The sequence below is a fragment of the Camelus ferus genome, chromosome 4 (assembly GCF_009834535.1).
Source record: "Camelus ferus isolate YT-003-E chromosome 4, BCGSAC_Cfer_1.0, whole genome shotgun sequence".
Taxonomy (NCBI): Eukaryota; Metazoa; Chordata; class Mammalia; order Artiodactyla; family Camelidae; genus Camelus; species Camelus ferus.
The window spans coordinates 75,468,953-75,482,715 of NC_045699.1; the positions used below are offsets into that span (position 1 = coordinate 75,468,953).

The following is a 13,763-nucleotide window of genomic DNA, read 5'->3' on the forward strand; positions in this document are numbered from 1 at the left end:
AGGGGAGCTGGGCCATCCTCCCTGAGAGGACAGTGCCAGGAGCAGGTTTGGGAGGCAAGGGCGGGTCCCGGCTGGACGCGTCGTCTCTGCTGGAGTCCAGCTGACAGGTCTGGACCTCGGGAGAAGGCTCCAGCTTCACCGGCAGGTGTGAGTCGGTGTCTGGCGCGGCCCCCGGGCGGGACCAGACCTGGCCACCCTCCCGCAGGTACTGGAGCTCGCTGCGGAACCTGGTGGTGTCCCTGCTCAACTCCATGAAGTCCATCATCAGCCTGCTCTTCCTGCTCTTCCTCTTCATCGTGGTCTTCGCCCTGCTGGGCATGCAGCTGTTCGGGGGACAGTAAGTGATGCTGGGCCCCAGCCGCCGGCCCTGGTCTCCCCTGAGGGCCTCGAGTGGGCTGCTGACCCTGGCACCGGGACACTGGCAGCCTTGGAGGCGCCGGCTCCTCCCAGCTCCGTCGGGGCTGCCTCTTCCCAAGACCCTTGTTTTCTCAGGTTCAACTTTCAAGACGAGACTCCAACGACCAACTTCGACACCTTCCCTGCTGCCATCCTCACCGTCTTCCAGGTAAGGCTCCGGCTCCTGGCCTGCAGGGAAGGCGGCCGTCCTCCTATCATCCCCTTCCTAGCGCCGCCACACGACCCGGACGCCGACGTTCTGGCAGAGCCCTACGTGGAGCAGACGAGATCGGTCAGGAGCGAGGCACAGGCAGCCTCTGACGTGTGGCCCTCAGTCTGGGACCCGGGTCGGGGGGGCCGCCTGAGACCCAGGTGGAGCTCTGGGGGTCTCCGGGCTTCAGCCATGCACCTCTCTGCCTGCCCCCGAGGCCTGGGGCGACCACAGCTGTCTTTTATTCTCCGAGAATAAAATGCCCTGCCCCTACCAAGCTTCTCCCTCCATGGCTCAGGCCCCAGTGGCCCCTCAGTTCTCCTTCGAGTCTGGAAAACATGCCCCTCCCCCCCGTGGCTCCCTGGGAAGCGAGGCCTTCGGCCCGTGTTCTATGTGGCGTGGCCTCGGTTCCAAGGGACCGAGGTGCTCTCCCCTTCACAGAGCTGTGGCCCCATGGGTCCCCCGACCGGCCTCTCCTGTACGATAAAGCCGAATGTCCCTGCCCCACGAAGACTCCTCGGCCACGTCTGAGGCCAAGACAGGCAGGGACGACGCGCAGGGGAGCCCTGCAGGTGCATGTGCTCTGGCCGGGGCCCTGCCTGCCCCTGTCCTCGGTGGCTCTGACGCTGCCCCCAGCCAAAGCTGGAGCCACAACTGGTACAAGGAGAGGGTCTGCGACCACCTGCTTTCTCCCTCTGGCCTCAGGGGAAGCCGGGCAGCTCTTCTCCCAGAGGCAGGCACTCTGCTCCCGGCCGGGCAGGACCCTGGCCATTATGGTCCTGCTCGCTGTCTGACCGTGCCTCTGAGGGCCGTGGCCTCGCCCTCCTCTGATTCCCTGCGTCGGGATGCTCGTCAGTCAGTCCGTCCTCACCTTCTCTGAGGGAGGCAGAGAGAGGCTAGGCTCGCTCACTTGCCGGTGACGCCCCAAACTGCGTCTCCCAGAGGTTTCTGAGGGTGAGAGGCTCTGTGCCCCTGGGGACAAAGGCGAATTGTCCCCTGCAGGGGCCTCCAGCAGAGGGTGGCCGGACCTGTCCTGAGCAGCGCAGTCTGCTCAGTGGCGGGAGGGAGCAGGCGGGGGTGGGCAGGGGTGCCTTCTGGGAGAGCAGCAGGGTGGTGGGAGGAGCCGGGGTAGGAGAGCAGTTTGTGATGGGCGGGGGAGGGGCCAGGTTGGAGGGGCCTTAAAGCCAGGCCAGGGGGCTTTGCCCAACTGGACTGTCACAGGGGTTTCCAAGCAGGGAGGTGACTTGCTCCACAGTAAGAGCTGTGCTTCGCTGTATTTATTCCAAGAAAGGACCCGAACATGCTGATGGTAGTGGTGTGGGAACCAGGGGAAGGAGAGGCCAGAGCTGTTAGAGTCAGACAAGTTCTTCTGATCAGACGGCGCTCTGATGTAGACCTTAGACCCCCCTGCTCTGAACGTAGCAATAAGATAATACATGTTAGAAATTAAAAGGAAGCAGCCAAGCAGAAAGCAGTTTCTGGGGACTAGAAATGGAACAGCGCTGAGAGACGGAGACCAGACGCCCGGGGTGAGGCTGGGATGAGCTGTGAGCCCCCAGGAGCCTCCTTGACGGCTCGGCAGCCCCGGAGCCGGGGTGGTGTCGGGCCCTCCAAGGGGGCTGAGCTCTAAGGACTGACTATTGGCCAGGCCAGGCCTGTCACTCACACAGGAGACACTGGCCGGAGAGCCTGAGACCCCAGGATGGAGCCCTGCTGAGCAGGGTTGGAGAGGGCACAGGGAGGCATGTGGCCAGAGAAAGAACAGCTCGAACTTCGCTCATGATGAAGCTGCCCCGCGGTAGGGTCGGGGGTGAGCCGCTCCTGAGATCCGGAGGCGCAAATACAGGTGCCTTTAAGATCCTCCAAGATTTAAAGGAAGAGCTCAGCACCAAATATGAAAGAAAGGCACTTCAGACCCAAGGATATCTGGTGACTATGAAAAATAACCAAGTAAAAATCCTAGAAATAAAGGATACAGCCATTGAGATAAAAATTGAGGGTGGGCCGTCCACTGACATGGTCCACACGGGAGCAGGTGAGCTGCAGGTGTTTGGGGTGAGCCCGTGTGGCTCGGAGGGACGAGAGGGTGCCGAGTGTGGTCCAGAGGGTCGGGCCTGACCCAGCCGGATGAAGAGGAAGCCTTCAGATCTGTTCTGGAGACAGAGTTCCTGCAAGAGAGCGCCCTCTGTTGGCAGGCCTCTCATGAGCAGTGATGCTGGACGGTCTAGGGGAATAACTTCACAGGGGACGGCAGTCCCTGTCGGCCTGGAGTCCTGCCGGCCCACCCAGAGAGCCGTGGTGGAGCGGGAGGTGGAAGAAAGCAGCTGAGACTCAAGTCCGAGAGGGGCCGCCCCAGCGTAGGGAGCATCGCACACTCGCACACTCGGGTGCGCTTGGAAGAGCGGTGATGGGAGGGAAGGGAGCGCTGACCCAGGGAGAGGTAGGGCCCCCCCTGCTGCCCAGAAACCGGCCACGAGAGCCCCGCCCGCCCTGGCGCCTGCTGACAGTTCTACGAGGGGATTCTGCTAAGTGTTTAAGAAAGAGCTTTCTCCCGTGCTACACGGACGACTCCACAGAATATAGAAGGAAACACCCGGCCCATTTCTGAGGCTGGAATCACCTCGGGCGGACCCTGTGTGGAGCTCTCTGCGCTTCCTGGACGTGGGTGACTGCGTCCTTTCCCAAGCTGGGGACGTGTCAGTGGCCACCCCTCCGCAGAGTTTCCCAGGTCCTTACTCTCGCGTCCCTCTTTTTGGGACCCCTGCAGTGTGAATGTTAGAACGCTTCGTGTTGTCCCAGAGGGCTCTTAAGCTGTCCTCATTCCTTTTTATTCTTTCTTCCGTTTTCTGTTCTGAAGTAGTGATTCCCACTGACCCGTCTTCTGCCTCGTTTAGTCTGTTGTCGGTTCCTTCCAGTGTGTTGTTCATTTCAGTGATCTTATTCTTCACCTCTGGGTGTTCTTTATACCCTCCAGCTCTTTGCTAAAAGCTTCGCTCTGTGCGTCTGTGCTCCTCCTGAGTTCTCCGAGCATCTTGACCACCATTACCGTAAGCTCTTCCTCGGACAAATGGCCTGTCTCCTCGCCACTTATTTCTCCTGGGCTTTTATCCTGCGCCCTGGCCTGGGGGATACTCCTCTGCCGCCTCATATTGTCTATCTTTCTGTGTGTATTTTCAGGGAGGTTAGTTACATTTCTCGACCTTGGAGAGGTGGCCCCCTGTGGGGGACGTCCTGTGCGTCCCAGCAGTGCAGTCTTCTCTTGTCACCCGAGGGCCAGGGTCCAGCTGGTCCCAGGGTAGAGTCTGGCCCGTGTGTGTGGACTCCTTCCACAGGCTTTGGGGTTGTTGTTTTCTTATTTCTGGTGCCTGCCCCTGGTGGGTGAGGCTGGACTGGAGGCTTGTGCAGGTTTCCTGGCAGGAGGAGCCGGTGCCTGCCCACTGCTGAGTGGAGCTTGGTCCTGGACCTCTGGTGGGCACGGCTGTGTCCAGAGGCCTTTGTGGCTCAGGAGGTCTGCTGACGGCTGGGGCTGTGCTCCCACCCTGTGTGGTGTTTGGCCTGAGGCTTCTCCTACAGGCTGCTTGGTGGGGCTGGGTCTCGGTGCTAATGATCCAAGCAAGACATCAGCCTCCAGGAAAGCTCATGTAGATTAACACTCCCGGAGTGTCCGCCACCAGCTTCTGTGTCCCCTGAGTGAGTCCCAACCGTCCCCCACGTCCCCAGGAGACCCTCCAGATCCAGCAGGCAGGCCTGGCCCAGGTTCCTATGAAATCACTGCCTCTGCCCTTGGCCCTGGTGCATTTGAGTTTCCGTGTACGCTTCCCAAGCAAATGGAGTCTCCGTTTCTCCTAGTCCCATGGGGCTCCTGGCACCAAGCCCCCTTGGTCTTCAAAACCAGGGGTCTTCTCCTCCTCCCAATGCTGGAACCCTGGGCTGGGGAGCCTGGTGGTGGGGGCTCAGAGCTCTCACTCCCATGGGAGGGCCTCTGTGACTTAACTGTCCTTCAGCTTGTGGGTCACCCACTCGGGGGGCATGGGGCCCAATTATATCGTGATCATGCCCCTCCTACCGTCCTGCTGTGGTTCCCTCTTTATGTTTCCAGTTGCAGAAGATCTTTTTTGCTAGGTTCCAGCCTTTTTTCGTTGGTGGTTTAGCATTCAGTTGTGGTTTTGTTGCAGTCATGAGGAGAGGTGAGCTCGTGGTCCTACCGCTCCGCCATCTTGACTGGAAATCCTACACGTTAATGTTTTATTTCTTAAGCTGGGCAGTGGGTATCCTGAGGTGTGTTCATTATTCATTGAACCTTTCTGAATGTTTGAAATGGTACATAATGTAAAATTAAAGGGATACAGAAAGATACACTAGGTAAACATTAGCCAGTGGAAAGCTGGTGTAATATCGCACCAGCTGAAACGGAAGTTAAGGCTAAGAAAAGGCTTCAGGAAAAATAAGCAGCTAGTGAACTGCCTGACCTGACAACACGGCCTAGAAACGTGTTGTTAAAAACTGACAGAATGACACGAAGAAATCAACAGCCCACCGTCTTTTAAGCATTCGTAACATATCTCTATCAAACTGAAGAACGAAATGGATGAGAGATGAAAGGTTGTGCAAGGACTCGTGAACACAGCAGTCAACGACGTGTACAGAACTCTGCGCCCAACTGATGGCGAATAAAATAGCCGTTCTCTGGGGCACACGGAACATTTACGGAAACTGGTCACTTGTTAAATCACAGAGGAAATTCCTACACATACCAAAGAATTGCTACGCTTCCGAGCACATGCCTGTTACTACTTGAGTAAATACAAACCGCCAGTAAACAGTCATTTAAAATCTTGCCCATATTTGAGAGCCGAAGGATTGCGTTAAAGACGACATCACGGTGGACATGATGAAACACTGAACAATAGCACAACTTGCAGGATGAGGCTGAAGCGACATTTAGAGGAAATTTTATAATTTTAAAAGCACTTTTCGGGGGGAGGATACAGCTCAGTGGTGGAGTGCATGTTTAGCTCGCACGGGGTCCTGGGTTCAGCCCCCGTACCTCCACTAAAAATAAATGAGTAAATAAACCTATGTACCTCCGCCTACCAAAGAGGAAAAAAACAAAATACAAAACCAAAATCCAACAAAAAAGCAACACCAACCAAACAAAAAGCAATCATCAAAATAAAAGAATGACTGAAAATAAGTGAGTTAAGTACTGATCTTAAAAATCTAGAAAAAAGAAGAAACCAAAGAAAAGTTGAAAGCAGGAGAAAATGTAGGACACTAGTGAAACAGAAACTTAAAGTACCAAGACAGCAAAAGCATCTAAAGCTCCTTCTCAAGAGGACTAATAAAACTGTGGCTTTATAGCAAGACTGACCAAGAAAGGGGCACAGATAAGTGTGGCCTGACGCAACAAACTGCTTAAGACAAGAAGAAGGAGAAGGACTCACAGCTGCAGAACACACTCGAGGTGATTGGGGGGGGGCACGGACCACTGCGCGGTGAACAAGCTACAGGGTGTGCGGTCCGAGGCGGGACAGAGCGGGTACGTCACAGAAACTGTAAGTGGAGTGTAGCCCTTAAAAGTCGTGATCACTATCTGTGCACCTGTACCTTGTATCATATGGTACCTCAACTACACTTCAAGTAAAAAAATTTTTAGTATGCCGAAGGGAAGGCATAACTACAGAAAAGGAGAATATTTTCTTAAATCCCACAAGAATATTTATGCCAACAGATTTGAAAACTTAGATGAAACATGCACTTCTATACGAAAACATCAATTGCTTAAATTAGCTCGAGAAGAAATTAGGAACCTGGATGATTTTATAACCATTAAGGAAATGTAATCTGTAGTCAGAGGTCTCCTCCTGCCCAGGGCCTGGTGAATTATAAGGTGGCTTTGCCGAGCCTTTACAGAACAGGTAATAACTTACTCAAACCCTCTCGGAGAAGGCAAGAAATCATTTCGTGAGGCTAGTATGACCTTGACACCACGGCCAGGCAAAGACAACGTAAGAAAAGCAAAATGCAGACCATGTAAGTCTGTCAACCGAAAACCTGCAGGAGGCTGCCAATAAGAAGAGAGTTTGGGGATCGGGAGACAGATTTGGGTAAAATCAAAATGGTGTTCGGGGAAGAGAAAGAGTCAGGGCTTACAAGATAAGAGCCATGAGGCTGTGCTCCTCGGTTCAGTTCCTCCGGAGAACCCAGACCGGCACAGGCTTGGAGACGAGGCTCTCTAGTGGTCAGGCGCTGAAGGCAGCGCAACGAGGTAAGAAAAAGGAAGTGGAAGGGGTGGGAAGGAACAGGCAGATCGTTACTGTTTGCGAATGATGTGATTATTTGCACAGGGAACCCAGGAGGATCAACAGAAATAACAGGGTTCACCAGTGTTGCCGAACACAAAATCAACATGCAAAAAATAAAGCCCTTCTCTATAACACCATCGTTCAATTAGAATTTTCAGTTAAAATGAGAGATTTCACTTGCAGTCGTAACAAAAGCTGTAAGTTACCCAGAAGTAAATCTACAAAAAGCATGCAAGACTCTCATGGGCGAGATTTTAAATTGTTATTAAAGGCCCCAGAGAGCTGACTACACGGAAGGATATATTTATAAGTGGGAGAGCCTTACCACGGTAAAGGTACCAGTTCTCCCTAATTCAGTCTATGGATTCATGCAGTCCTGATCCGAATTCCAGCAGGACTGCTCTTGGAATTCAGCATATTGATTTTGTGGGAGAGTCAATATCCAGACAGCCAGGCAGTTCAGGAAGGAGTGATTAGCTCCACCGCCCGCCGAGACTCCTTGTAACGCTAAGCAGTGGAGATTGTGAGGTACGAGGACAAAATGTCAGAAGAACAGACACGAGAGCCCTGCGCGGGGTGGTTATGTGACAGAGCAGGTCGCCGGGGGGGGAGGACGGGAGAGTCAGAGATGAGCCTCCACTTGGCAAGAAGAAGATCTTCACCCCAAGTGTGTGCAGAGCGGTGACCACAAACTCCAGCTGACTAGAAACCCAAGTGTGAGAAACCAGACTTGTTTGTTTTGGGGGGAGGTAATTATGTTTGTTTATTTATTTGAAAAAAACAAATTTTAAAATGATTCGAAGAAAACCTGGGAAAATTCTTTACAACTTTGGGGTGGAGATTCTTAAGTTACAAAAAAACAGAAACCCTAAAGAGAAAGACCGATACATTTGACAACGTTAAACTGTTTCGTAACACAAGAACCAGGTAAAAGCAAAGAGGAGAGCAGCAGACACACGGGGGCACCTAAAGACCTCAGTAAGAAAAGCTGTCGGAAACACAAGCCAGGGTCGGAAGGCCGCAGAGGAGGTCTGAACAGACACTGAGCACAGGAGCAGATGTCCAGCCTCCTCACTCGCCCGCTCACCCCCACCAGATGAGAACCATCGAAGGGTGTGACAAGCCACGGCTGAGATGAGGCTGTGGGGAAGACGCAGCCTGCGTTGCTGGTGGGACTGTTACTTGGATAAGCACTTTGGAGACGTCTAGTGACGTCAAAGGTGTGTAGCGCCCACGAACCAGCAGGACCAGGTCCAGACAGACGTCGTGCGCACAGTGAGACACGCTGGCGAAGGCCATGGGAGTTCCTGTCGGGGAAGATGGGTGAGTATGTGGCAGGAACTGTGCAGCAGTTTCCAGGAACAGTGGGCCCGTGCGCGTGTCCACACCGATGAGCTTCAAAGATACAACAGAGTGAAGGTTCAGGCTGGAGAGTGAGGTGTGCAGTCTGACTCTTTCCTGTGCTGTGTTTTGTTGATAGATGCACGTGTGTCATGTGGTGGTGCAGGACGATGAAGTCGGGGTGCCCACCAGCTGCACTGTCCGGGTGCCTGTCGGGAGTGACCATGGGCAGTGGGGCCTGATGCAAATATGACAGAACGCTAGCAGTTTCCGTCTTGGGTGTGCGCACACGAATGTCTGTTCTCTTTTCTTCTTGTGCTTTCCTCAAAATACAAGTAAGAAAGAGACACGTGCTTCCTGATGGTACAAGGACTGCACTTGGCCATGCTCGTAGCCTGGACCCACCGGGCTGAGGCCGGTGGGAACCTGGAGGGCCAAGGCCGCGGCTGTCGTCTGGCCTTGAGCGGCTTGTGCCCCTCCCTGGGCCTCAGCTTCCTCAACTGCGACAGTGACCAGAGACTGGGCGGCTCTGGGAGGAGGGGACCTGCTGCCTCCGGTCTCCTTGCCTTTCTCTCCTGCTGGGGGCTCCCTTTCCATTCTTGGCTGAAACCCAGAGCATATGCATCTTGTAAGGCCTGACCCAGCCCAGCAGCCACGTCCTGGAGTTTTTCTGAGGCCTCTGGGCCAGCCTGGCCTCCAGAAGCACCATCGTGTAAAACCTGTGTGTGCACACTCGCACGTGTGCCCGCAGGCTCGTGCCCTAGGCATGCACGTGGGGCCGCGGGCGTGCGGGCGAGGGTGGTGGTGCGGGCATGCCCAGGTGCTCTCCCTCCCGTAGATCCTGACCGGAGAGGACTGGAACGCAGTGATGTACCACGGGATCGAATCGCAAGGTGGGGTCAGCAAAGGCATGTTTTCGTCCTTCTACTTCATCGTCCTGACGCTGTTTGGAAACTGTATCCTTCTGGTCAGAGCTTGGCCTGGGCCGCCTCTCCCCTTCCTCCCACAGGAGGACCTGGGGCGGGGTCCTTCTTGTCAAGGGTGGGTCATGACTGAGGGTCAGCTTGAGTTACGTCCAGATGCAGCCCAAGCTTGGGCCCGGAGGAAGCATGAGTTGCAGGTGGGGATGAACAGGGGTGGGGATCGCGGTCAGCTTGGGCAGAGTGGTCAGAGGGGTCAGCGGGTCAGGAAGGAGTCTGTGGGGCGGCATGGGCTGTGAACCCTGAGGGCAGCCATTTGTTTTGTTTTGTTTTGACTTTAATTCAATAGTTAAGATTTGTCACTGGGCTTTTAAAACCTCTCCCCTGCAGAGAAATGTAGAGAGTTTTTCAGTGAAGAGGCCCTGGGGCTTGTTTCAGGGGCTGCATGGGAGGGAGGGCCTTGGGGTCAGGGCCAGCCCAGGGCTGCTGCCCCTGTGTGTCTCTCTGGCTGGGCCCCAGGGTCACCGCCTTCATCCCGCTCTGGGGCTGGGGGAGGCTGCTGCGGGCGCACGGCTGTGGTTAGTGCCAGGCGGTGGCCGCCCAGCCTCAGCGTCCTGCGGGCTCTGCTGGAGCCCTGAGCAGGCTCGTCTTGGAGGCGGTGCCTCTGAGTCTCGGGGGCACCTCCTTGCCAGGCGGAGGGCCTGGCCCACAGGGGTCACACTGGCCCAGAGCCCCTGGGCGGACGGCTGCAGCCATTCTGTGGAGGACCCGCTGGCACGGGCACCCGTCCCCAGGACTGGTGAGTTTGACTGAGGGGAAGGGCTGCTGGCATCGAGTGGGCAGAGGACGCCCGACGGCAGAGCACTGCCTGCCCGGTGTTAGCACGCCGGGGAATGAGGTAATCGGGAGGGCAGCCACCTGGCCGGGGAGGGCCTGTGTCTGCAGGGACTGCGCGGGGGTGCAGCCCAGGGGCCGGGTAGAGGACAGTCTGGAGAGGTGCTGTCCCGGGAGCACAGGAGAGGACAGGGCTGCTTGGCGCTGAGGTGGACTTGTGGAAGCGGCAGCTCCAGCCACAGGAAAACAGAAGCAGCTCGGGTCAGCGGCAGCACCAGGGCCTGACCCTGGAGAGATCCGAGAGGGACTGGGACTGGGCGGGAAGGAGGCCCCACCACCAGCCCCCCTGTGCTGGGCCACTGGGCCCTGCTGATTCTGGGGCCCTGGTGAGTTACTTAGCTTCTGTGGCCTCTGTCCCCTCCTTTCTGACTGGTGCTGCAGGCGTCCCGGGACTGGTGGGGGCAGAGCCCCTGCGGCCTGCCGTCGGCTTGGCTCGGCACTGCTCCTGCTACCCTGGAGGGAGGGCACCTCCAGGAGGGGTCCCAGGACTCCACTCTGGGAAAGGAGGGAGAGAGCAGACCCCGGCAGGTGTCCGTGAGCCCAGGTCTGCCTGGGGGTCTCTGCTCAGGGAAGCCTGTGTGCAGCCTGTGAAAGCGGGAGGTACGCTTTGGGAGGCTTCTCCCATTGGCCTGAAACTGGGGAGAGGTGGGGGCAGAAGTAGGCAGTCCTTGTGCTGTCCCAGGAGGCAAGACAAATGAATCCAGCACAGTGTGAGCTTCCGGCTTGGAAAGCCGGACCTGAGGGGCTGGGCGGGGGAGGGCTGTGTGGGCGTTAGGGGAGGCTGGATGGTGTGAGGTGGAGTGAAGGGAGCTGGTGGGGGCCGGGGGCCATGGGGCCCTGGCGGCCGGGCGGGGCTGTGTCTGGGGATGACAGGCTGGAGGGGCTGGGGCGAGGGAACGTGGGTCAGAATCTGGGAAGCAGGGAGGAAGCCCTGGTATGACCATGTGAGAGGGTGTGGGGCAGAAGTGTTCCCTTCCTTAGCTGAGGCCAACCAGACACCCTGCTGAACGTCTTTCTGGCCATCGCGGTGGACAACCTCGCCAATGCGCAGGAGCTGACCAAGGTACGTAGGTACGCAGGCTGGGGTGCCACCTGCAGCCCAGGTACAGTTGGGGTGGGAGGGTCAGTCCATGTCACCCTGGATGAGGCCAGAGAGCCATGAGGAGGGCCAGGTCCTGGATTAAGGGCTATGTGACCACTGTCTAGAAGTGTCTCTCCAGGTCCTGAATGGGCAGGGTTAGGCTGACACCAGGGCTGTGGGGGTTGACGCTGAGGAAGCCAGGAGACAGACCATGCCAGGAAGGCAGAGGACTGTGAGGGCAGCTCCGGGGGAAGCCAAGACCTGCGGAGAATGGCCAGGAAGGTAGGAGGAGGTGTGGGAGCCAGAGGTGGCTGACGGGGTGCAGCCGAGAGAGCCCCAGAAATGAGAGGGGTCATGAGGTGGGAGTTCAAGCTCTGAGGACCCTAAAGGGCAGGGAGGGGCCCCCAAGCTCATCCCCGGGAGGTGAGGGGCCCCCGAGCTCATCCCCGGGAGGTGAGGGGCCCCTGAGCTCATCCCCGGGACGTGACGGGGCCCTGTGGTCAGTCTCTGGTGTAAGTGGTTGAGCCTGGACAGTCCGTGGGCGGTGCTGTCCTCAGATGCTGGCCAGGCTGGTGTGTCGGGGAGCAGCTGGTGCCCTTCTCAGCAGGTTGGTGCCCCAGCAGGATAGCTCTCTCTCCAGGCTGTGCCCAGTGGGAGCCAGCTAACATTCATCACTCACCCCTGGGCCTGGTAGGGGATGTGGTTGCACATGTCTCCCCTGTGGTTCCCCCCAGATGACACAGCCCCCTGCCTGGTTACCTTCCCTCCCTCAGCCCTGGTCAGTGCAGCTGGCTGCCTGCTGTTTCAGCCTCAGGCTGGTGCTTTGACAAGCCCGGCTCCTGGTGCGGAGGGCGCTGCTGCTGGTCAGGGCCCCTGCAGGCGCCCGTGTGCCGGCTCTGTATGCTGGCACGGCCTGTGCGTGCACCTTTCTGTGGGCGTGTCTGTGCTGGTGCCCGCCGTCCCTGGCAGACTCCCGCTTGTGCTGTACCTGTGCGTGTCTGACACAGTCCAGTCCACTCCGGTCCCACGCATCCCAAGACTCTCAGCCCTGTCCCCATCCTGGGGCCTGGCACAGGCCTTCCCTGAGGAAGGCAGCTTCTGGATGTCTCTGCCGGCAGCAGAGAGGCAGGTGTCTGGCAGTGCATGCTGTGCAGGTGTCCAGGTGCAGGCAGTCCATGCGGTGTGCCTTCCTTTGCTTCTGCTCAGCCTTCCTCCTCCCCTGCCCAGGTGGGCCGGGGCAGTGTCCTCCCTTGCTCGCCTGCTGGCTTCTGAGGACTCGGGAACCCCACTGGCCTGCCTGTGTCTGTTGTCAGCGAGAGCTGAGACTGAGCCTTGCTCTCCAGACGTGGCTGGGCTGCCTGGGCTGGGGGACCAGTGCACCCACAGAGCACTTCTTGGTGTCAGGATTTCGGGGACCACGTGAACCAGGGGTGCCCAGCAGCACTGAGTCTGACACCAGCTGTCCTGGGGCGAGTGAGCTTGAGCTCAAAGCTCTCACTGCTTCTTCAAGGTTGCCAGTGGGTGTGGACACACTGAGGAAGCCATGTCCTTGGGCCCCGCTCCGTGCACAGACACCCTGTGTGGAGGACCCTGGGGGCAAACTGCCCTGATTCAGGAATTCCCTTTCTTTGGGAGCTGGAGCAGGTAGAGGCCTGTCTGTTAGGCTGTGGGGAGTTCCTGGGCTCTCCTTCCTTTATATTCCCACAAATATACTGTAGCGTCATTGACTTTCTGAAGTGGAAGTAACTCAGGTCGAGTCTGTAGAACACCCAGTGGAGCGATATAAGAGGGCCGCACAGCAGGTGGAGTCTGCAGCGGGAGGAAGGGCTCCCCGGAGCTTCGGGTGGATGGGGTGGATGTAGCTTTCCCTCCTCTCTGGGCCTGAAGCCTGACGGTCTCTTCTCCATGGTGGGAAATCTGCAGGCAGATGACAGAGGACTCGGTGCCATTTCTGCACCTCTAAAAGCAGATTCAAGAACGTTCTGGGACATGTGGGGAATGCCAGCTCCCAGGAGAGCCAGGGGGCTTGGGACTGGGGTGATGGGGGCAGTCAGGGTGGTCCCAGCAGTCCAGCTGGACGACACGGAGACCTCAGCCTCCTCCCGGGGCCTGTGGACTCAGCCTGGAACTGCTTATCTGGATCCCAGGAGCAGAGCATGTTGGTTTTGCCTAATGATGTGGGGTCGGGGCTGGAGGGTCTGTCCCGATGTCCACTCCCCTCCCCATGGGGAGAGCAGAGGCAGGGCACACATGAGCCACACCAGCCCTGGTGGCAGAGAGCCATGGAGTCCTCCCCAGGAACTCGGTGGTGACAGGAACACAGGGCCAGGTGCTGCACGTGGCCGTCCAGGTGTGAGGGGAGCAGGAGGGGCCGCTCAGTCACAGCGTGGACAGGTGGACAGGTGGACAGATGTGGTCTGGTGGGTCCAGGGGGAAGGCTCGGGCTGTGAGGTGGCCCTGCTGTCCACTCCTAGGGACAGTTCCTTTGGGCAGTGGAGCCCTGCCCCCTGCCCTCGCTCACAGCTCTGGAGCCGAGCCGATTCTCCAAGTGCTCAGGGGAGGGGAGCTGGTGAGGGATGAAGGAGGGATGGGTTTGCATTTGGATGGAATGATTC

At 57.5% G+C, this 13,763-nt stretch overlaps 1 protein-coding gene across 7 annotated transcripts in view; it reads left to right on the forward strand.

Moving 5' to 3' along the window:
• Window positions 1–13,763, forward strand: part of CACNA1B (calcium voltage-gated channel subunit alpha1 B) — a 173,409-nt gene that overhangs the window by 67,946 nt on the left and 91,700 nt on the right. For all 7 annotated transcript variants that reach the window (XM_032479054.1, XM_032479047.1, XM_032479050.1 and 4 more), the window contains exons 14-17: window positions 206–337; window positions 493–565; window positions 9,092–9,209; window positions 11,063–11,130. In XM_032479054.1, coding sequence (XP_032334945.1) covers window positions 206–337; window positions 493–565; window positions 9,092–9,209; window positions 11,063–11,130 — 391 coding nt within the window. The remainder of the gene's footprint in view (window positions 1–205; window positions 338–492; window positions 566–9,091; window positions 9,210–11,062; window positions 11,131–13,763) is intronic.